General features: G+C 42.2%; 2 protein-coding genes across 6 annotated transcripts in view; one reads left to right on the top strand and one right to left on the bottom strand.

Annotated features, from left to right (window-relative positions):
• The first annotated feature begins 3,981 nt into the window (after positions 1-3,981).
• RNF141 (ring finger protein 141) lies at positions 3,982-14,778 on the top strand. Its single transcript, XM_005494569.4, has 5 exons — positions 3,982-4,166; positions 5,634-5,742; positions 6,682-6,863; positions 9,845-9,952; positions 11,538-14,778. Exons 1-5 carry the CDS (start codon positions 3,982-3,984, stop codon positions 11,686-11,688), a joined length of 735 nt encoding a protein of 244 aa, XP_005494626.1. The 3' UTR covers positions 11,689-14,778.
• AMPD3 (adenosine monophosphate deaminase 3) overlaps positions 12,962-24,430 on the bottom strand; it is a 38,069-nt gene continuing 26,600 nt past the window's right edge. For 2 of the 5 annotated variants that reach the window (XM_074543436.1, XM_074543435.1), the window contains exons 13-15: positions 22,937-23,110; positions 21,762-21,872; positions 12,962-20,833 (exon numbers count right to left, since the gene is read on the bottom strand). In XM_074543436.1, coding sequence (XP_074399537.1) covers positions 20,657-20,833; positions 21,762-21,872; positions 22,937-23,110 — 462 coding nt within the window. In that variant the 3' untranslated portion in view covers positions 12,962-20,656. The other 3 variants (XM_074543438.1, XM_074543437.1, XM_074543439.1) reach the window with 3 other exon arrangements.

Raw genomic sequence — 24,430 nt, 5'->3', positions numbered from 1 at the left:
ACACAATTTATGCCAACACCACAAGGGCTAAAGGAGCTGTCACACTATTCTGTATAGAATTAAGGCAGCTCTAAGTACTAATCAACAAGTTCTCTATTTGATATTGTCTCTATGTAGTTAGCACAACTCAGTCACATTGCCATTGGAAAGTACAAAACATTCCTGCTCATTGTTCAATGGAATTGCAAGGGATGCACCTACTACAAGGCAAACAGGAAACATTTATTCAAGTAGCTAGACCAAGAGTGTCTAAACACCAAACCCTTAACTAGAGGTAGCAGAAACTTAAGAGAAATTCTTCATTATGTTTCTGATTTTTCTCAAGTGTTGTGTTTTTTTTTTTTTTTTAATGAGACCTTTTCAACAGCTCTGAAGCTCTTTGATGTGCCAGAGCTGCTCAAGCACCTTGGACTAATAACTCATCCCACCGAGCAGGAGAGCACAGTCTGTTCTTGTCACTTGGTGGTAACACCACTCAGATTCCCACACTGAGGTTGCAGATGTTTGCTGACCTTAGGCAAAAGGGGTGCTTGGCCTGCAGGAAACACAGCAAGGTTTTCAGTCCAGCCCAATCCCTGCTTGGAATATAGGGATGCCTTTGGCATGGGAAGTACGTGTGTCCATGTGTGAACAGAAGCAGGCAGGAAGGGGAAGTACTACTCCTTTTCTCCTCTTAAAATTAAGAAAAAAAAAAAAGTAGAATTAAATATTACAGCATCAGGATGTGCATGACCCATAGGATGTTCTAGGATATCTGTTTCTCAATGGCTTGTTGTCGTTTATGGGTGTTGGGTTTTTTTGTGAAAAGGTCAGCCAGCATTGACCCTTGCCACTCACATCCACCGCCCATATCCTCCCTGCAGACCAGGGTTTGCACCAGCAGCTGTGGCCTGGGATGATCCCACTAAGCCAGGCACTCAGACTCCATTAAGCATAATTTAAATCACTATTTAATAGAGCTCATAGTTAAGAGTGAAGGCACTGTGAATCCAGGACAGTGCAGCACTAAGCGTGCATCTCCTGAGGGTGCAGCAAGGTGAAAAGTGATCCTGTTTTTGTCAGCCCAGCTATTGCAGAGTTTTTCTTACACAAACCAGCTCTATACAGCACTTCTGCTGTGTGTCAGAATGGATAATAGTATTGCCAGCAGGGCAGGGATTGTCCCCCTTCACTGGGCACAGGTGAGGCCACACACTGAGTGCTGTGACTTGTTCTGGATCCATTAGGAAGGACAGTGAGGGATTGGAACGAGCCCAGAGAAGGGCAATGGAGCTGGAGAAGTGTCGGGAGCAAAATTATTATGAAGGAGCTGGAGGTGTTCAGCCTGGGGAAAGGGAGGCTCAGGGATGCCCTTATCACTCCCTACAACTGCCTGAAAGGAGGCTGTGACCAGGAGAGGGTCGGTCTCTTCTCCCAGGAAAGCAGCGACAGGATGAGAGGACGTAGGCTGTGCCAGGGGAGGTTCAGGTTCGACAGTAGCAGGAGTTTCTTCACAGAAGGGTTGATAGACATTGAAATGGGCTGCCCAGGGCCGTGCTGGAGTCACCGTCCCTGGAGGGGTTTAGGGAACGACTGGACGTGGCATTCAGTGCCATGGTCTAAGTGACAGGGTGCTGTTCGGTCACAGCTTGGACTCGATGATCTCAGTCCTTTCCCAACCTAATCGACCCTAAGCATGTTCAGGCGGGGCCCGCTCCTCTAGGCGACAACGTCACCGCCGGCTACCCTGGGTGCAGCGGCCCTACAGCCGGGACCGGGACAGAAGGAAGGAGGCTCAGGGCTGTGAGAGCGGCGGCGAGGGCAGGGCCGCCCGGGTCCCGCCGTGAGAGCGGCGACGTGGGCAGGGCCCCCCGGGCCCCGCCGTGAGAGCGGCGGCGAGGGCAGGGCCGCCCGGGTCCCGCCGTGAGAGCGGCGGCGAGGGCAGGGCCGCCCGGGCCCCGCTCCCGGCCCCGCGTCCGCCGTGTCCCGGCAACAAGGGCGCGAGCCGCGCGCTTGCGTCACCCCCGCGCGCCGCCGCCGAGCGCGCGCCTGCGCGGCGCGGGGGGAGCGGCCGCGGCGCTGCGGTGCCCGTGGAGCGGCGGCGGCTCCTCCGCGGGACGTGCCGGGGATGCGGTGAGCGGGGACCCGCCCCCCGCCGCCCCTCGGCGCCGAGCGCAGGGCCCGGCCCGGGGGAAGCCGGCGGGTGCGGGCAGGGCCGGGCGGGCGGAGCGGGCGGGGCGACCGTGACGCAGCCGGACTGAGCGCGGCCCGTCCCGCGCCCGGCGCTGAGGTCCGGCACCGGGGGAGGACGGGCGGGGCGCGCCTGGGCCGTGAGGGGCCGTGCCCGGGCCCGTCCGCGCCGCTGGGGGCGCCTCGTGGGTCCGCGGGTGACGCGGGGTGTGTGAGGTCTTGAAGGGTGAACAATAGGGAACATTTCATGGAGTGCCTTGTCGGAAGGGACTCACAGGGATCAAAGTCCAGGTCCTGGCCGTGCACAGGACACCCCGAGAGTCACCCCCATGTGCCTGAGCGTGTTCTTCAAACGCTTCTTGAACTCTCTCAGAGTCGCTGCTGTGGTGACCACTTCCCTGGAGAGCCTGCTCAGTGCTCGGCCACCCTCGGGTGAAACTTTTCCCGATATCCAGTTCTGCAAACGCCCTCGCAGATGTTTCTCCCCGAACTTTCCAGTGCTGGGATGTAGGTGCTGAGCTGGGCGGCCCGCAGGAGGCACGGCGCTCCCTCAGGAGCTCGGGGGAGCAGAGCCCGGCGGGTCCGGGAGGAGGTGTCCGCCGGTGCCAGGTTGTGCTGCTGACGTGCGGGCCTGGCCGTGTGCTCACCGAACCCCGGAGAGCGGGGCAGGAGGCGCTGGAGCCTCATCGGGAAGGAGAAATGTGACTGGAGGGGGGAGCATGTGTGGGAACAGAATTAAGTCACAATTCCGGCCATTAATTGGAAGCTTACTGTGGTGAAATTGCATAGTACTTCAGTATGCTCGCTTGGTGTGCTGTGTTTTTCTCGCACCGTGGTGAGATCTCAACAGCTGTGAATTTTGTTCTGGGCGGGGTTATGCCCAAGTGCTGCTGCAGCTGCCTGCAGGACAAAGTGCCGCTTTCTCTGTGGTGCCTCCCTTCAGGAGCTTGTAACGCAGCTCATGTCAGACTGCTCCGTGTGTGAGTTTAGGTGGATGTTCTGCAGTTCCCTTGCCCTCACCTCCGTCTGTAGAAGCCTGACACAACTGGTTTGCTTGACAAACAAGGAACTCTGCAAAGAGGCATTTTGGGGGAAGTCAGATGCAGGGGGATCAAGGGGAATAAGTAGATAAATACTCAGAGGGCATGGCATTAATCCTTCGGCAGACTTTTGGGGAAAAATATTTGGGTGTGAAGGAAAGATGAAGTAATTTGGAGTTGGAGACATTTGAGCAAGTCAGTTCTGTAATACAGCCTGAAGTTGAGTGTTTTGTGTGGATAGGGAGGTCTCTAAATTGGTTTATACTGACATAGATTCCTTGGCTTACCAGTTTCAGAATGCTGTGGGAGTTCTTTTGATCTGCTAATGTAAGTTTGATGTAAGAAAGCTGATTCCTAATGTGATGTCTATGTATAAAGAGACATTGATGTGCTTACTTGCAAACATTCTGATACACTCACAAATATTTAGAATAAACAAAGATTGTCATAAATTACCATTGTCATCTTAAGATTTTTTTTTCCCATTCCATTGAATGTATTTATATATGTGTGTGTTGGAGCTGAATCTGTGTGGAAAGTTACCTCAATTTAATATAAGTATTGCTGTAAGCAAAATAGTACATTTTTAGTAAGATTATAATGCCACATTCCAGACTCTTTGAAATGTTCTGCATTGTTTCTGATGTAACTGTTCAGTTACTTGTGTTACTTGTGGAAAAATTATTGTAGGCTAAAAGAAAGTGAGGGAGTAGCCATTCACAAACACACAAATGTAACTCTCAAATATTTTTGGCAGAGACTCCACAAGTGAATGAGAACTTCTCTCTGCAAAACTGAGGTGAAGAGCTTCACCATGGGTCAACAGATTTCAAACCACACACAAACTGTAATTAACAAGTTGCCAGAAAAAGTAGCAAAGCATGCCTCTTTGGTTCAAGAAAGTGGTTTCCTAACCTATGAAGAGTTTCTGGGAAGAGTAGCTGAACTCAATGATATGTAAGCCTTACTTCGCTTATTTTTCTTTTTTTTTGTGTTTTACAAAGACCCTGTGTGCAATATATTATTTGTGCTGGTAAGCCAGAACTGGCCCAATGGTTTTGAAATTATCCTTCATTTCTTTATGTTTTTATAATGGTTGTAATTACACTTCAAAACCAAAGCCTTTTCTCCTCCTTAAATTCCCTTCTCTGCAGTCCTCTTCTTCCAGCAAGTGTTGCTCTCTCTTAACAGTTCACAAGAGGTGGTTTAGAGTCATCTTTTTGTTAGTGTCAACTGTGCCCCTTATTGTTCTCCCTTCCACCTGAAGCGGCGATGCTGCTTCCTCTGTGCCTGTCAGTTTGGATAGGGAGGAGGAGCAGGAGCCTGCCAGGGACAGCAGATCCGCGTGGGGAGGGTGGCACCTGGGGCAGAGCTGTTGGTGCCCATCCCTGGCACCTCTGCAGACGTGCCAGGCTGCTCCTCATTAAGGATGAGCTGTGTCTTACTGTCCCAAACCAGTGACCTAGATAATCCCCAACAACAGGCTGCTTTTTTGTCTGATTTTTCATAGCCTGCCTTTTGCTAGAGCAGCACAATGACAGTAAAAGGAAATGAGCAAAAAAGCAGTGTTGTCATGTTTAGCCTGTGTTTCTGGTACACTGTGAGAGTGATAAAATGAAGTGGAAACACACACACACTGAATAAGGGCTTTGTAATGTTTGCTGTTTAGCTAAAATGTGAATTTGTATTCAGTTTAGAAATTATCTTGGAGAGGGTCATTCTTTCCTGAATGACCTTGAAAAACACAGCTGTCTTCTGGGTAAGCACATAAATAGATTTTGAAGAACATAACCTGATGTTTTGCCTGAGACTCCAGGCATCTATTAGTATAATTCACTCTAAATTGCTGTTATTCAAGTAGTTTCTTTCTTTCCAGTGTTTACTTAAACCTGAAAATACTCTGATTCTTGTGGAATAGAATGTTGTGTCTGTGTTCCGTTAAAGAAACAAGCCTTAGGTCACCTGACACCTTCACCTGACTACCTCATTATTAATATATACTAACAAAAGTCACCTCATCAGCATATGCTGGTACTCACAGGCCTTTTTTTTTTACATACCTGTTGAGGAAATAACTTTTCAGATTGGAGACGAGATCGTGTGATTAGTGTATAAACAGTGAGAGTATATGTGAATTTAAATGTCTATGAAGTACACCTGCTTGCTGGTGCTGGATCAGAAGACTTGCACAACATTTTCACATTTTCTGAAGTTTGCTGTGCAGTTTAAAGTGAAATGGATTGTGTATTCAATGACATGCTAAGAAAGTCATACTCTATAATTTGATGTCCCTGGGCAGTATTGCTAAAATCTCTTTTAGGGATAGAGGGGAGACAGGTGAAGCATAAATAATCACACTTGGCTGAGGCTGCTGATCTTGGCAGGTCCAGCACATGGCTTTAAACTGATGTTGCTTTGTTTCAGTACTGCAAAATTGGCTTCTGGACAAGACAAACATCTGTTGTTTGAAGTGCAGCCTGGGTCTGACTCTTCTGCTTTCTGGAAGGTGATCGTTAGGATAATATGTACCAAAGTAAGTGTGAACTTTTTAATTTGATGGCAGGTTGTATGCACAGATTTGAGGACTGTCAGTTTTACTTGTAAAATCTAACACCTGCTACGTGTGTTTTGATACAGATGATGCATTCAAAGATGCTGTTGGACATAAATTAAGTCTAAATGCTAAGTTTCTGCAAAAAGCACAGCAACAAAAACATACTTATAACTAAGTTTAAAGGAGTGGTGCCTTCCAGTGGAGCTCTTACAGCCTTTAGTTACAAATGCAGGTGATTTGTGAGGTCAAGTAATCAAATGGTACAACAAACTGCCAACTGTAGATTTTGAAATTAGTAGTAGAAATTAATCAGGTTTTCAGGCATTATCAGTTAAGCTAGTGTGCCTGTACATAGTCTGATCCCTTAGAAAACCAATCTGAAGATTAAATGTTTTAATTTATGACAAAAACTTAGGAAATTTGCTCTGCCTAATGAGGAGATTTTCCCCTCCCTATCCTATCCTTAAAGGTAAAGTCCTTTAATGATCCTGAGTCCCCTGAGCAATCTTACTATGTGGTTAAACAAGCCAATCCTCAAAGTCTGTTTGAAACCAGCAGTTGGTACTTTGCTGTTTACTCCTAGTTTTTGTTAAGGCAGCCATCACTGTAGGCAATTTTGAGTTCAGATATTAAATGACCGATTCTCCTGTGCCTGCTTCTAAGTTCAGCCCATTTCTTTGGGTGTTAGGTCCCTTCTCACACCTGAATCCATTGCCTTGCCCTGAAATTGTGGTGCTGTCTGTGGTGTTCCTCCCTCTGCAGCTGTGGGCAGTCCTGACGTGCTGAGACAGATTGCAGCTTGTTAATGTGGGGAAGGAGACTGCTGCCTTACATGAGAACTGCAGGGCTGGTCAAACATTCTGAGCAATGCCAAGTTAAAACCTGATAAGTAATTGTAAACAATTCTCATGTCTTAAGATAAATAAAACAAGTGGCATCGTGGAAGCTTCCAGAATCTTGAACTTATATCAGTTCACTCAACTTTATAAAGACATCACCAATCAAGCAGCAGGAGTTCTTGCACAGAGTGATACTTCTGAAGAAGCTGCTGAGAGCTGGAGGTCTCTGTCTTCGTGTCAGGCCAGCTTGTGGATGGGAAGGTATTTGGATACACAGTTACAGCATAAGCATTTTGGGAGTTGTGCTTCAAACCTGAACTGCAAATACGTGCTTGTTCTTGATAGCTGCAGAGCTTTGTACCGCCACAAACAGGCACAGACGCCTTCTTCCCTTGCACCAAGGGAGCTGCAGTGCACTTGGGTTAAATCCTGAAATATGGTGCTACCACACCTTAGCTTCAGAAGAACCCTTTTAGAGATCAGTTCTAGTAGGAACTGCTGAATATCCTGAATAAGGGAACAGGAGGAAACGGAATCAGCTGCAGCTACAAATCCAGGGGGTTTGACAGTGTTTGTTTAAACAGATTTTGTTATTGTTCCACTTAAACTTTCTCTTCCTCTTACATTTGGCATGTGGAAGTTCCCATCTGTTGCCACTAGAAACCCATCCATTATGGTAATAATTTAACTTGCAAGACTGGAAAAATGTGAATTGTCTCACTCATGTTGACCTTCTGCTTTGTTAACCAGAGGAAAAACAAAAGACTGAGGTCAACACCTGCAATAACTTGAGTTCAAACTGAATGTAAAAGCAAGAAGCCTGTCACCCTTTCCCTGTGTGGAAGTGTTGCTGCTACCAGTAATTCCTTACTTTTCCTGAATAAGTTCATGGTCCTAACTCAGTTTAAAGTGAGGTAGAGCTAGGTTTTACAGGAAAAGGTAGTAAATGGTAGAGTTCTCTGTGTTCACCCATGAAGAGCTGGCAGTCAGGTATTTTCATGAAACAGCCTGAGTGTCACTCTTCAGCTGTTGAAAGGAAAAAGGGGTCACCTGTGTTGTCACTCCACAGAGCCCTCTGGTTTTTCTGTCAGTGGACTGCAGAAGGTATTATTTTAATTTCATTTAATTTCCTGTAAATTGTGAACGTGTTTGAGACGGAACAGGAAAATTGCTTTCTCAAGGTTATACCAGAACATACATTTTTCTGGAAATGGTCTTTTGCTTCAAACAACAAACCACATAACTTGCACCTCAGTTACTTTGGCAAAACAACTTTATATATTGCTAAAGTCAATGAGGAGAATAAAAGATTTCCTGTACGAGTTTCTTTTTCAGTTTTTCAGACTTGGAGACAGAGGAGATCCTTCTTGTTTGTAAACTTCATTACAAAGGCAGTATCAGTCACAAATAAAAACAGAGTATACTTTTTTATACTTTTATACTTGCTAATATGATGCAGTTTGGTGAGCTTGTGTCTTACCCAAGTTTTGCAAGTTACTAAGGAAAATATAAGCTGAAGCACCTTCAAGTATTCTGCACCAGTGAAGTCTTCTGTATATTTTTCTGTGATAACCACCTATTTGCCTAAGTTTTTCTCACCTTCAGACATTTTTCAGCTCTGCAAAGTTAGCCCTTGCTGTCTAAAAATAGCAAGTGTTATCTGTTCAATTCTTAACTTTTTCCCCTAGAATAATACCCCATATCTCTACAACATCCACTTCCTATTCAGAGCATTCAAAATCTGCCTAAGTGGTTTATACATTCTGATAACAAAGAGATAAGCATTTCCTTTGTCTGTCACTCCTTTATTATACTGTTTCTTCAGGAACTTAGTACTGTGACTAAAGCTGACTTTGCAGAAGCTTTATAAATAGGCCTTGTATAATTGCTTGTGTAGACACCAGCAAATCTCAAAAATTCAAGTGCTATTGAAGGTTAGTACTGAGAATTGCATGGGGGAGAAAAATGAGAAGGGAACAGGACTAAAGAACCCAGTGAGCAGGCTTCTTGGAAATTGTTGTCCTCATTGTATGCAAACTGCCATCTGCAAAAAAAAATCTGTCATTTTAAAGGATTTCTCCAAAAGCAAATTGAAAAGGAAACCCCAAGGACTTACTGAAAGATTAAACAAAGTCATGTTGACTGCTGTTTAGTAGCTGGCTATTCTGTACAGGTCAAAAATGAATCTCTGACAAGCTCCCTTAGATCCCTAAGCAAAAATGGTCTGGTCAGTAGTTATTAAGGTGGACTAACTCCTGAAATGCCATTTTTTCTAGAATGCTATCTCTGTCCCTCAGGTCAGAACAGGGATTCCTAAATTAGGGTTTTTGGAAAACCCAGGCATTTAGAACACTTCCTTGGTTGTTTTGGAAGTGAGCTGTGACCATAAAATTGCAAACTTTACCTGTCTGGTTAGGCCAGTGAAAGCTGAGGATGCTCCGCACCTTTTTGTGAAGTCTTGATGGTGAAGTCTTGTGGTGCCAGTATTTGAGATACTCCTGATAAGAACATTGGATAAAGATACCTCATATTTGGGGAAAAGATATAAAAAGTCAACATCTATCTTGGGTAGTGAGATAATTTTTAAGCTTCCCACCAACAGAAACACCAGGGAGTTTAACTGGAAAAGCTGTGGTAACAGTCATCTTGAGAGTCCTAATTTGAGGAGCACTCATATGGAGCGTATTGCAAGCTAAAATCAGCATTTTCAATCTAGTGAGTAGTTCAGCCCCTGGCATTTTGATGCCATGTGAAATGAGTGAAGCTGCATTCTGGTAGTGATCCTCTTGACATGCATGTTTTTGTCTAGGATATAAACCAGCACACAGAAATTTGGAAAGTTCATTATTAATTAGTTCAGCCTGAGGTGCAGTGACAGGAAGGCAGGTTCTTCTGCTGCCTTTAATGTAAACAGTGTTTCTGTTCTTCTGCCCAGTCATGTGATATGAAACAGCTACAACTCTCACACTTCCTTGTTGATATGAAAGGGAATTTACAGAACCCTTGGCACCACCAAAAGCACCTGACACAAATGCTAACACAAAAAATAAATGCACATTATGGCTTAGTTTAGTTCACTGCTGACGTAGGCTGGGATGACATAAGTAGCCCATTCACAAATTAAAAGCACAGGTGTTTCTTTCTGGCCATCACTAATTATTATGAAAAATGTAATAACTGGTGTAGTTACTGGGGCTTAAATATAAAACATCTGGAAGAAAACAGTGTCTTCTCTTCTGCAGGGTTAAACAGCTGACAGATGAAGAGGAATGCTGCATCTGCATGGATGGGCGTGCTGATCTAATCCTGCCGTGTGCTCACAGTTTCTGCCAGAAATGCATTGATAAATGGTAATATACACAAAAGAACATTCATTATTTTATAGTATGCATGTTTCAGTTTGATTTGACAGATTCTGTGGTTGCCAAATAATTTAAAATTGAGTAAAAGCAGACTGAAGCAGAAGGAAGGCAGGAAATTTTGTAAAAAAGAGATGTAAAAATGCTGTTCAGCATTTGTTTTTGTAATTTCTTATATCTTTTTATTCTTCTAAAATTGAATTCTTACAGTCTTGCTCAGAAACTTGAGAAGATGGTGTATGCAATGCTGGCATGTTATGCTTCACAAATCTCATTTAAGGCTTGTTAAGACTGTACAAATATGAAGGCAAGTTGGACTGTCTGTCACTTACTTGGGAAATAACTATCAGGGAGGTTTTTTTTCCATATGTTATGCTTTCACTTCAGATAAATAGCACACAATTTACTCATTTAACTATATCAGACTCTTCCAGGAAGATATTTCTTCTCCATGGCAGCATCTTCAAATTTATAACAATGTATATAATGTGTACCTTACAGTGTTCAGCTTCACAGTAAATTGAGCACCTTTTCAGCTTCTTCATCTCTTATTCATCAGTTCTTGGAAAGTGGGAGAGAAGAATTTCTTTGGGGAGGAATACAACTCTTGTCTGGCCATACAGGCCTTGAGGGATTAGGGAAGTGTCCAGGCAGTCTGGCATTAGGAGACACAGACCTGCTCTGTTCAAAAAGGGATTTTTTGGCTAGTTAATGCAAATGGGTTTACACATAATTTGTGCATAAGAATTTGTTTTGTGGCTTTTTGAAAGACTTACCTGGGAAGTTACTCTTGTAACAAACACCAGGCTTCCACAAGGAAAAAACATTGTAAAAATCATTGGATCTCAGAATACAGCAAGTCATTTCTCTCGTCTGGGAAAATGTCCTAACATCTATCAGCAGGACAGGGCTTAGTTTAGTGACTGTTCTGGAGAGTGGATTATACACTGCTTTGGTTGATGAATCAGCTGAACTCCTCACTAAATTCCAGCTGCACCATGCTTTTTTTTTTGGTCTGCAGTTTTTAAGGTTGATCTCCTCTTAATTAAGGCATAATGGAGGCTCCCAGCTCAAACATAAGTGTTGGAGACTCCTGAGATGGTGGAGGGAGTTGGGACTCCATGGGACCAGTTCTACACCTCTGTGGGCTGCATGACCCAGGAAAAGGCTCCTTCTTCTCTTTATCTTGGAAGCCTGTGGAGATGGGTTTCTAAGGACCTCAGCTGAATTCCTGAAGATAGGAAGAATTAATTTAGACAGTGAATTTCCATTTAAACTTTCTGGCCAGGTAGCCAGATGATCCTGTCTGACCTGAGCAAAGGATTAGGAGGAACATGATTCCAAATTTTCTCTCAAAGAATGGAGCTGCATTCAGAAATCTTCCTTACAAAGAAAGAAGTTTTTAAACAAACAAAATAGATAGCTGGCTTAATCCAGTTAATGTGATCATTCTTGAAATTCTCACTGGGCTGGGTTTTGTTTGGGTTTTGTTTGTCCTTTTGGGGGCTCTTTTGGCTTTTTCTGACCAGCAAAAGACCATCAGTGAAAAGCACTCATTTCTGTGCCTTCCTAACAGGAGTGACCGCCACAGAAACTGTCCCGTGTGCCGCCGGCAGGTGACTGGGGCAGGAGACTCCTGGGTGGTGTCAGAGGCCCCCACAGAAGATGACATTGCCACTTACATCCTTAACATGGTGGATGAGGCTGGGCAGCCCCACAGACCCTGACCCTGCCCACAGGCTGATTGTGGCACAACCACTTGAAGCTTTTGTTTTCCCCAGCGTTTGGTTTTCCCCCTCCTTGCCGTTCTTCCACAGCCTGTCCTTCCCCTCTCCTCTCGGCTGCTGAGAGTCTGCACTGCTCTCCTAAAGCACAGGGGATCTGAGCAAGTCTCTGTGTGTGCAGTCCTCGTTATTGAACTGTTCTTTCAGCAAACTCTTGGATCATTAACACAGTTTACTTTAACAACAACGTTTGATGTTAATTAACAGTTCAACTACTCGATGAAGCAACTTGTAACAGCACAACTACAACTGCAAACTGCTGTTTGAGCATCACAGTGTCCTGCTACAGAGATGAACCATGGCAGATGGCTTGACCTCACAGTTCCTACCCTTCAAAGCAGTCCCTTATTCACAACTAATGTGAATAAAGATGATGAGTTAGCACTAGTGGTTATTAATTTGAAATTTTACTGTTGAAACTTGAAGATGTCCCACTGCCTGTTCTTCAGTAGGAAGTTATTGCTGCTCTTAGTGTTTACAGATACTTAATCTGATCTGTTATGACTTTTAGTATTAATTACTTTAAATCTGTTTTTGAGAGTGTAGGCAGGTCTGTAAATGTACTTGTGCACTTCCCCTTATTCTTCTAACAAGACTTATCTCTTAAAATATTTTTTAAATATGATATTTAGCATAGTCTTATTAGCTTGGAAACATTAAACAGTTTCGTACACAATCCTAAAAGCAGTAAATCAGCTTCAGTAGTTTTTGATAAAGAACAGCTATAATTATTTCTAAACATTGGGCATATCTGAAGAGAATGCCTTTATTTGAATTAGCACTCAAGGTGTAGTTTAGTGTGATGCTGTGGCTTTATCTGCTCCTCTTGAGTTTTTGAAGTGATGAGATCAGAGTTAAAAGGTATATGAAGAGTTACAAGTGATAATCTAAGGGTGCTCTACTTTCTATCTACAAGTGCAATATGCTTTTATGTAGCAGAGGGAAACTTCTTTACCAATAATGTGGCTTGGACTGAGATGCACACGTGACAGCTTGGAAAAGGGATATCTCAACTGGAGTGCAACAGTATTTTGTGTCTAGCAGAATAAAGTCTTTAAGAGCTGAGTTTAGACAGTCTAAAATTGTTAGTATTCAGGAAACCCACCTTAGGCCTCTTTTGCATAAATAGTGTTGTGGAAATGAGTGGCTACTGTAGAGAATTAATTTTATATATATATATATGTATATTAACAAGTACTACTTTTTCTCAGCAACCTCAAGTTAAAATATTCAAGTGTAGCATTTGAAGGAATAACAGCGTAGATCTTGCTTACTGTGAGACTGCATTTTTCCTTACCATACCTGGTAAAATTCCATGATGCCCTAAGGCTTAAGTCCTTTTGTCACAGACATGTTCTGAACTAAATGTGCACGTAGATATGCACATTTAGGTTATTTTTCTTAATTGGCTACAAAATAATTACATCAATTTGTTAAAGAATGTGCACAGAGTATGGCACCTGTTTGAGCTTGGCTTGTGACACCATTGTCAGATTTATCATAGGTTTTAAGACAGAGAAGCAACGTACCCTTCATGTTTCTGTCACCTGAGAGCCAGTATGGCTTAGTGTGTAAATCTGTATTTAGCTATGGAAAAATCCTTTTAGGAGTGTATATAGCTGAGAACTCTTTTTTTTTTTTTTTCCTTTTCTTAAGCCATTGATAGCAATGAGATATTCTTCAGTAAATGTATGGAGTGCTTGGTTGCATAAAGGCAGTTGTTGTTTGGGCTGGAAATTGTTACTGGCCCAGGATTTCCCACTAAAACGTGTGCAGGTGTTCCTAATAATGCACCAGTTTGGTTTCTTTTTGCTTTTTGAGGTTGCATTAGTCCATGTTCAGAACTTTCAGATAATCTTTGAATTTTTTAAACTTTTTATATCACTGGAACAGAAAGAGCATCTAAATGAAAGACTCAAGCTAACTTTATTTTTCAAGTACTTCAAGAATTATACTTCTGAACTGAAATTTTATAAGTTGACTTTCTGCTGAGAACTTACATGAACTTCTTAAAATGTAATTTTATAATGATGCAAACAAGTTAATTGCAGCATAATGACAATTACAATATAAACTAATGCAAAAATTATTTAAATAGTGCAAAAGTAAACTTTGTATTCTGTACAGCTTTTTTAAATTAAGTTGCTGTAATTCACACTGCTGTGATGTAGATACTGTAATGTGTGCCTTGTAAAATAAATGTACTGTATGTTATATGGAGAAATAGATACTTTAACACTGAAAACCTAGTAATTTGGTACTGGTTGGTATTACTTAGTCTGAAGTGCAACATTTAGCAAACAATTTTGGAAAAGGAATCCATTGGTATGGACATGGCAACAAGTTCCAGAAGTTAGACCTTGAAAATGTGAATTACTGCAAATAGCTGTTGGTGGGGGGCATTAGAATAAATTAACTTTCTTGTGTTAAGTGAACATTTCTTACAGGTTTAATGTGAAATTGCAACTTAAACATTAGAGATGGTATTAATAGCTAAGAACATTCCACTATATTAAACTTTGTGTATGAATTGTGCAATAAAGTTACTTTGGAAGAAATGTTAGAGTTCTTTTAAGCTTAAGGAATCTCTTGGCTTTGGTACCAGAGAATTGTGAAAACTGAGTTTTGATCCAAATACAATTGCATTGTACAGGTGGTGTGGTTAAAAGTGTGGCACTGTGAGTGAGTCAGAGCTGTCAAACTTTGAAGGGTTGTATCAACAAGGTACCTCAATGCAGCTCTGCAAAAAAAGAAACTGGCTCTGATTTGACCTCTTCTAGGGACAAAATAAATTGGAACATTCTGAGATTATGGGAAAATTAAACAACTCTAATTCTTAGAGGACAATATTGAGGAACATGTTTGTTTGGGGAAAGGATTTTTATTTTCAGAGAAGTGCGATACACTTTTACCCCAAGTAATTTCATCATGTTTCTGATGGTATTTTGAAGTTTAAGAATGCTAAGGTTTGGAGTAGTTTTTTCTTAATTTTTCCTTGTTTTATGTAAGAATTAAAATGTGTAATTAATGTAACTCTTTCCTCTGTCTAGTTACTTGGCTTATCTGTTTAGATCTTTCGAAGCCAAGGCAGAAATGGGAGCAGAATTCATTAACAGATCAGGAATTTAGAATTGATAAAATGACCAATTGACAGACACAGCAGAGGTAGGTGTACCAGAGCAATTAGCAAAACTTTATACTTACTAGGTTTCAACTTTAGGCACCATATCAGTGTGATGATGGGCTGTTTTTTGGGTTTTGGTTTTTTTTTGTGTTTGTTTTTTTTTTTTTTGGAAATACACCGTTTCCCACCATTTGGTGGGAAACGATGTATTTACCTTCTTTATCTTTCCTTTAAAGAAAATTCTATACATAATTAGAAAGGTTTTTTAATCCATACTCTTTTCAGTTCTAGAAACCAGGCCAACCACTGAGATCTCTGTGTTACAGGTTTGAACTGAGTTGTTCAGTCCCACCCCTGTAGAGCTGTATGTGCCAAATACTTTATTTTTGGAAGGAACATACTGGCCATGGTTCTTTGTGCTTTGCATCCAGCTAGATCCTGGAAGAACAGCCTGTCAGGGAGCCCTAAGGATGTTTGATGTAAGTAGGAGCTGTATGTTAACCTGCCTGGTCTTAATCCTTACACTGCATATACACAATGCTTTGATTTTGTATTCACACACACTCTGTAGTGGAAGTAATATGACAGTAATTAAGTATTTTCTTTGGGCTTCTGTTGTTGAACCATCCCTGAAGATAACTTGCCAGAGGTTTTATTCTCACTGATTTAAGTGGGTGAACAGAATTTTCCTTTATGAGTGTGTCTTAAACATCAGTCATTTCAGTTTTTGTTCACTGTCATTTCTTCCAATGCTTGATTCCAAGGCATAGAATTTATCATATAGCAATATTCTTTAAGGACTGAAAACTTTTCCTGCTGGATGTGTCACTGGAATTAGCCTGGATGGGGCTGTGTGCTTTCCAGTGACCGTGGTGTGTGACCACCAGGTAATGTTTCATTCTGAGCCAGCCAGTGTTACAGCTGCGAGGGATAGGACAGCACATTCTGCTTTTGTGTCTGAGCTGCCAAGATGTCCATTAGCAGATCTGTACTTACCTCACTAACCCATCAAAATCCAAATAGTAAACACTAGGCATGGGATTTGTAGGTTTAACATTAGAAGGAATTATCAGTTTTGTGAACTTGGATAGAACTTTGCACTGTGTGTCTGCTGGAATGAAGAATACAATCCAATAGGTGATTAAATGAGCACTCTTCTTTAGTTCAAAGTGCTATTTAAAAATGCTAGGTGTTTTCACAAAGTAAATCTAAAGTATTTGGAAACCTGCACCTCTGAAATTTGTAAGTGTAAGAAGGTAAGAGTTTGATACAACAATCTGTGCTTCCATGCTGATGTGGTTCTGACCCATTTTAACAGACCTTCAAAAACGTTTCATGTGAGAGCTGGCAGTCATGGTGAATGACTAATGAAGCAGTGGTGTTGGTGTCTCAGTTTCATACAGACTGTGCTGTTTAACAGTGGTGTTCAGTGCTTTGAGAGGTGTGGGGGAGAAATGCACATGTTGCCATATAGTGCAAGGGGTCCATGTTGCCAGAGTTTCATAGCTTCTTGATGTTTCTTGTAGGCAGCTCCTCTAGACACTGACTTCCTTGTCCTCGCAGCAGCCAACTGACTCCAGTCCCCTCAACCAACCAATCCACTCTTTTATAACGCTTCTTATTGGCTACAGGTGTGGCCTGTTAAAATCAGGCCTGCTCCTAATCCTTAATTAGCTCAGCTGCAACTCTTTAGGGGGGTAAGATTACTTTCTATACTACCTTTATTTACTTATGTTCTATCCCCCTGCATGCACATTTCTCAGTTACAGATGAACCTGTGTTCCTGTGCTTCACCAGTGCTGCTCTTGTACAGAACTAAAGTTTGTGTACAGAAAAGGATGATGTTCTAATCTTAATCCAAAAATCTTGACTCCCTTTCTTATTGAAGTGGTTTGTGTTATGCTTTTCCTCAAAAGTCATGCTGACTGTAGCAGGATATCTGTGTTGATACTATTTATTTAAGTCTGTCACTTGTTGGCTTCTTAGTTGGGTTTTGTCAGATAAATCTGTTGTGCATGCTCACACAATCACAGAACCTTGAACTGCTCTGCCCTGAGGGTCAGGGCTGCTTTCCTGCTCCCAGGCTGGGTGCCTTGACTCTCAGTTCAAATCCACATGAGGCTCCAGGATCAGCAGGAGCTGCTGCGTGCCCTGCCCTGGGGCCCAGCTTGGATGAGCAGGGAAGCAGGGGGGCCACCAAGACATGGTGGGGACAACAATGCAATTTCACTTTCAGAACTTTATGCCAGGTCTCAGTGGTTGTTTTGCATTAATACTGAATTGTTTTAAGCCAGATAAGCCTTTAGCCTCTTCTCGTAAATAGTGCTCACTGTCTTCCCTGTCTCCACTGTTGGTTGTTTTTTTTGTTTTTCAGTTTTCATGCATTATTTAGGTTTAGTCAATTTAATTGTGATGGTTTTAGTTCTCCTTAAATGTGGGGATTGGGAGGAGCTACATTTTTTTTTTTTGAGAGATATACACACAAAATCCATAAGCATATTCTTTTACAAGTCATTCATTAGTGTAATGTTTAATGCTTCCACAAGAGGCAAAAGATAAACATCATGTAACTCAGGCACAGAAAGAAAAAGCAGTTTTTACAGACACCTTTTCAGACTTAGATTTTAACTAGGCAAAGAGAACAGAAATGTTTAGCCACACATAAAGAACAATGATATGATACAATAAAGTGGCTCTGGGCTGTGAAAAAAAAAGAAAAGTATTCTCCAGTAGCAGAGAAAATGCTTTAAGTTTGCTAAAGTAACAGAAGAGAAAGAATTGTTCAGGTTGTAAACATCAAATAACCATAATTAACCATTTCAGGCTGAAAGTATAAAATGCTTTTGAACCAAGAGATTTAAGCAAGCCTTGAATAATGTTTGAGCCTCTCTCCTAATGAAGCAAAAAGTAAGTAGGATGTTCTTCCATCCTGCAGCAGTACTTACCCAGCTGCCACCTGCAGTGATGTTCTTCCAGCCCCTGAGTCAAACCAGCTGCGTTCTACCCGGGTTTGACCTCAGCACAGCTGGGGGGATCAGTCACTGCCCTGTCCTGCACTGGTGTCTGTGTGTACAGCAGTGACTTGTGCTGCATCTGTCTTTCCATTCCAGCCACAGCCTGAGCCCTCAAGGTTACTCTGAACAGCCTCACATTAGTATAAAAGTGAAACTTTCAAAAAACAAGGCAAAGCTTAAGAACTGAACTTGGCAATCAGTAACATTTGCCCAATTAAAGGATGACCAGGAGAAATGTAGTAGTGGAAGCTTGAAAGGATGTCTGTTTATATTTCCCAAATATAATGCTATAAGCCCAATTTCCCCTTAAAAGCGGCACACAAGAAAGCACAGAAAGCAGAACTTGTGGTCATGATCATTTATGTGTTACTGTGGTTATTGTCAGAATCACAGTTACTGTTCATTCACTGGATATGCAAATCCAGCTGTTTTTTTTTTCAATAACAGCTACAGACCTATTAGAACCTGAGGTAAGGAAAGCTGAAAAGGCATTCAATATATACACAAATTTGGTGTAATTTTAAGGAAACTAAAAAAACATGTAAGTGACAACAAAAGCAGCACTAATAGGTGAAACTACCCAAGTAAAGCAGTGTTTATCTGATGGAAATACTTAAAATTGAAATTCTTCATACCAAGCATGTTGCTTATTTAGCCTGGATGCAGATGTTTTTTCCAAATAATGTTATGTTGATAACAGTTTATTAGGAAGTTGTATTGATGAAAACAAGACATTTGCATTTGATGCAGCTGAACAGCTTAAACCACTTTCTCAGACTTCATCCTAAACAAATGACACCAATACTGAGACTGCATTCTATGAGCTCCTAAAGTTCCCAACAGTGAGGCTGACAGGGGCTGCTGACTGAGAACTTGGGACAATTTTACTCTCATACAGCTGGACAGCATAGTGTGGTTTCACATGATTTTTAGGGGTACAAGGAATACAAAATGTGGCACATTGCAGACATTAGGATGGGGCACTGAAGAGCAGAAGTCAAATTCCCACCACCTGTCTGCAGCCCTGGTTTTGGATGAAAAGCCTCTGCAATCACTGCAGCTCCCTCTGCATGACATTGGCTAACTGTGATGGTAAGTGGATGGCCAGAGGTCTCCCTCTTGTGCCTTGGATTCCCTCAGAGCAGCCTTAATTCCAGGCTGCTTCCTGACATCTTTAGGTTTATCTCTCTCTTGGGGTGTTCTTGCAAGGCTGCACAGCTATAGGAGGTGATAAAGAATTCATCCTTCCCCTGCTTTAGTGCTATTTCCTTGCACAGGAGAGGGGCCTGGCCTAGGAAATAAAAGTGGCACAAGACATCTGGCTGAGCACAACATGCAGGGTTCAAAGGCAGGTGAACCTTGATGGGCCAGTATCAGTTACTGGCTTTTTATGCATTAATGCTAATGCCTGTTTGAAGAAGACCAGTGTCCCTATGCAGGATATTAGACAGCAATAACCCTGGGCTCAGATCCTGCCTCAGGGACTGCAGGCCTTTGAGCTGAGTTGCTCTGCTGGACCCACAGGCATCTACACCCTCTGCTTCCCCAGCCTCGAGTCTTTTTTGGTGTGAAACTGTGTGCAGCTTCTACAAGACATAGCTGCCATCATGTTATCACCTTTAATCCTTTCTGAAGTACGGTGTCATAAAGATGATGAAACAGAAAAAAGACTGAAAGTGATAAATACTCCAGTAGCTGTATTTTACTAACCACTTCCTCATAAACAGATAGTTTAACATAACATACCATGATTTGAAAGGACAGATTTCAAGTGGGCTGGCTTCTGTATAAATAGACAGCTTGACTTCCCATTCAGCCGTAGTTGACTAAAATACAGACTAAAACAAATGTGTAAAAATATGTCAGAAGTAGGACCAGAACCAGGTCTGGCATTTCTACCACTGATTCATAAGAACACTTCCCTTTTTCAAGTAAAAAATTTCTCTTTACATGCAACCAGAATTATCTGCATAAATTTCTAAGTAATTTGAATGGGCATATCCACATATTCCCATTACAAAGCAATAAAAAAGTGTTCTCAACTTTCAAGGCAAAATTTTCTTGGTGTAATTGGATTCATTACAATCTATAATAGTGATTTTGACATGATGTTTTCCATTTGCTAGATTAAAAAGCATTCATCTGCTGTTCTTCACTGACATCATACATAACAACAGCAATTAATTAGTCATTGAACAAGATTACCCAATGTTGCTTTTTCTTGTTTTCCAATGTAACTGCTGAAACATTGAATTAAAAACTGTATCAGAACACCTTCCAGAATGAAAGGGCAGCCTCAAAATTCTGCACCCCATAAAAACTGGTAATGAAAAAAAAGGTTAAACTTAAAAGTGTTAAAAGCCATGACTGGTACTGAGACTTGCAGAACCAACTCAGGTGGGCGCGTGCTGTCAGCATCTGTGGGATCCTCAGGTGCACAGCACAGCTGCTCTACAGATACTCTTTCTGGTTTCCCAGGCTACACAGCAGGGCACAGTTAAGACAGTATGAAACAAATAGTACATAATTCTAGAGTTTGCATTTAATATTTACAGCAATCTTAAAAAGCCTAATGTTCGTAGAAACCGAAATCTTTGCAACGAGAATAACGCAGTAACAGGTGGTGGCAAACGCTGTTTACCTTCCACAGATACTCCCTTTGTCTCTGTACTGTTCAGTTATGTCTCTGTAGCATCAAAGACAGGTGATTTGAGGTTAATTAGCATCTTATCCTGCTTAAGAGGAACACATTCTGGTTTCTCTGGGTTTGTAACTACTTGGACAGACTAGAAATATCTTCTGTTCTCATGGCATCAGCCAGAAAGCTGAGTTCATTGCACAGAGTCTCATACCTGAAGGCCATCCGGATCTGGGCAACATTTGTCTTTCGAATGTCATTTCCCTCAGGCCCTTCCTTGCAATAATTCACCCCTAAGAATTTCTGCTTTTCCTGTGAATGGGATTAAAAGTCAAAAGGAAGAAGTCAGTTCAACTGCTTTGACTTTTTGCAGAAATAAGTGTTAGCTGAATGAGTCCAGCACAAGTGAAAAGAGCAGTTTCAACCAGCTGGCCGTTGAACTCTTCCTCAGAGTCTTAACCAGTTTAGGAGATTTTAAGGCCAAAGTTTATCCATATAATCACTGAAAAGTACATTCAGTCTGGTTTGCTAAAACCCTCTGTGTTAGTGTTCAGCCTTCACTGCCACATCTTGCATGTGAGAGGGCGAAAAGAGGCTTAGGTCTCTTCTGTTGGTTAAATGTCACACAAGAGGAAAATGAGTAGTTGTCAGCAGGGAATACTGGAAGCAACAGAATATACTCGTGAAGCCCTTTCAAATACCAGTTCCTTCAGAGAAATGTTCAAAAGTGACACAGAAGAAAGAACGGTCTAAAGTAAGTCCTAAAGAAAGCCTTGGCTCTATATAATTTTAAAGCCAAAAGGGAATTTAATCTAATCTGCCTATCTAAACCAGAATATTTTCTGTAGTACTCCCTTTTAAGTAAAAAAACATGTCTTACTTATGACAGGCAGTTTGTTTTTACTTAATGCTAAGACATGATGCAGAAAATCACTGGCAGAAGGATATCACCCAAATAATTAAAAGTTTGTAACTGGAAGGACAACTGACTATAAACAGACATATGGTCTCTCTACATATTTTAAGAATTCCAAAACAAAGCTAATGGGGAAAAGTAATATTAATACTTTACTTGTAATGTAAGACTGCACAGCAGATAGTTTGTGACTATTTATGGGAAAGAGGACAGAAATGAGCCCAAATACATCACTCAGCACCTGCTATTCAGTGTTCAGACTATTGACTTCTGGGTTCCTCCTTGCCTTAATATTCACAGGAGAGGTCTTCCAGCCATACTTACCTTATCTGACAATCCACTCTGTAGAACGCTGTTTCTTGCTATTTCACACAAGTCACACGTGCTTAGTTTCCACACCTGAGCTGCAATAGCATATTCTTCCATGAGAGCTTCCTGCAGCACCAAAATACATTTGAGATTAAATTATATGTAAATAAGATCTAAATGGGGATACGTACTCATTACTAGTAAGGATTTTATACATGCTATTTAGACAGCTGTGAAAAATTAGAAGTTTGAAACTTTAAAATCACAACTACTATGAAAAGAATTGTTCATTTCAAATTTCCCAAGGACTACTGATTAATAATTAATAGGCATTGGGTATCCAGTTAGCTTAGTCTAAGAAATTGCAGCCTGCAGTCCAGATCCTTGGAGGCATTTCTTAGGCAGTTCCAAAAGAGCCCCAGGGTACACAAACCCCCTGGAGCACCCAGTTGTAAAGCCTGAGTGATTTTGCACATGGACAGGTAGCAGGGCAATTTCTCGCTCCAGCCCTGCCCGCGGGGCGGGCGGGTGTGGCCCTGGTGGGCTGGCCCAGCCTAGGACGGTGCAGGCTCTGTGTGACTGCAGCCGTGCCCCGGGACGGCAGCGGCTCCCTGCCCCAGGCAAGGCTAGCGGGGCTCGGCTTGTCCTGGGACACGGAGCTGAGCGATGGATGGGCCTCTCTGGGTACAGCATGGCTCAAATCGGTGCCAGCCACAAACCAGGGCATCGCAGCCAGTGACCAGGCACTCCTGTCCTGCCAGGCCACCCAAGGGCAGGAATCTGTTCCAGCTCACTGAGCAAGCAGCTGGTATGTCATCATGAGATTCCACATTGTGTTTTTGTTATGTACTTCCCCAGACTTATTAGAGTAAGGAAACTGGACTTTCCTGGCACTCTAGAGGATTGTTTATGAAGGCTCAAACCTCCCTTCAGCCTCATCCTTCATTTTACACTTCAACAGCCAACACTGGAGAGGCAAGAGTACAAAAGAAACATAATTAGGAAATCAGACATTTCCTTCTGAAGCCTAACAGTGAGTAGTAGACAGAGAATGAGGAGGGACAATGAATGAAGTGACTGAAAGGCATGACACTATGTCCTAAGCAATGAAATAAAACAGCTTTCAGGTCATTCTGGACCCTTGTGGTGCTGTTGCCAAATTCAAAGCTGGTGCTTTTTGCAATTCCTACCTTTGTGTAATGAAACTGCATAGGATCATCTGTGGAGAGGGAGACGTGCAGGCCCTTATGGAGAAATTCCCGTAGTGGATTTTTGGAGTACTCCAGAAATAGGCTGTTGTTACTAAGTGGGGACATAGCAATGGGTATTTGTGCAAGGTAATACAGATACTGGAGGACAGGACTCTGAAAAACAAAACACAGTCAGCATTTAATGGTACTATGGGATAATGGAAAAGAGAAGGATTTCCCTTGGATAAAATGGAAACAGCAATACAGGGGTGTGGGATCTCAGCACCTCAGGACTGAGGTGCCGAGTCACCGAGACCACCCTTGGGGGGCTCGGGAGTCCTGGAATGTTGCCAGAAGTGTCTGGTGGCTGGACTTTGATCCTACACAGGAGACGACACCTGTATGAGGATAGGAGGATTTCACCGGGGTGAATGGTGAAGGGATTAGTTAATTAGAGGGTGAGACACAGGGTTTAGGATTTCTGTACAGGGGGGTTTAGAGAAGTAAGATGGAGGAATTGGGGCGTGTCCTGTCCTTCTTCTTCTTCTCCTCCATCTTCTGTGGTGATGGTGGCACTTTGGGATTGGTCATTACTAAAAGTGCACCGGGCAATAAGGGGAAAAGGTATTGGGGAAAAATGATAAATATTGTATACGCAACTTTGGGTATAAAGATAGGTGACCGCCCCGGAGGGCAGACAGTGTGCTCATGGCTGGCTGCTGAGCAGACCTCTGTCGGGCCGAGAGAAAATCTTTTAGATAAACAATTAATAAACACAGAGACCGAAAGAAGAACTGAAGCCTCTTCTCGTCCTTTGATACGCGGGCTGCCCCAAGGCCACCTCGGTCCTTTCCAGGCCCTTCAAACAGCAGAAAACCGGACACAGGGGGAAGACTTAAGATCAAAAAATTAGGATGACCATGACTTCTCTTGGAAATACTTAAAAGTCTGAATTTTGTATCTTACTGATCGTTATAAAAATAACTTATGTTCTTAAATATGGTCTGTTTAAAAATACAATGACTACTATTACTGTAGATTAGTAAGTGTATCTATGACCATTATGGGCATTGCATTTGATATCAGCTGCTTATCAGCCCCAAAACCTGAAAGTCACAGAAGATAAATGGGGAAGAACTGCTAAGCAATTTTTTATTTCCAAAGCTCCAGTCCAATAGATAAATTTTAGGAGCAAAAGAAGTTTTAAGTTACGACAAGTCATGTGTTGCTGTTGTACACAATATAAATAATCTGTGATCACGTCATCTTTATGACTGTTTTGCCTAAGCCAACCTATGAACCTCACAAGTGCCTTTATTAATATTACTATTATTAGAACCTGCTATGCCATCTTACCACACCAGGCCATGCAAGAGAGAAGGAAGAGGAGAATGCTTTGGTCACACACTGCTTTAGTGCTATTCTGTCTGGGTCTAATTTTATGAATTATTAGTCTTGAGCATAGTATCAGACATGATTTTAGGTATATTTTTT

The sequence above is a fragment of the Zonotrichia albicollis genome, chromosome 6, assembly GCF_047830755.1.
Source record: "Zonotrichia albicollis isolate bZonAlb1 chromosome 6, bZonAlb1.hap1, whole genome shotgun sequence".
Classification (NCBI taxonomy): Eukaryota; Metazoa; Chordata; class Aves; order Passeriformes; family Passerellidae; genus Zonotrichia; species Zonotrichia albicollis.
Note: the sequence above shows the minus strand (reverse complement) of the source record. Positions and strands in the feature narration are given on the sequence as shown.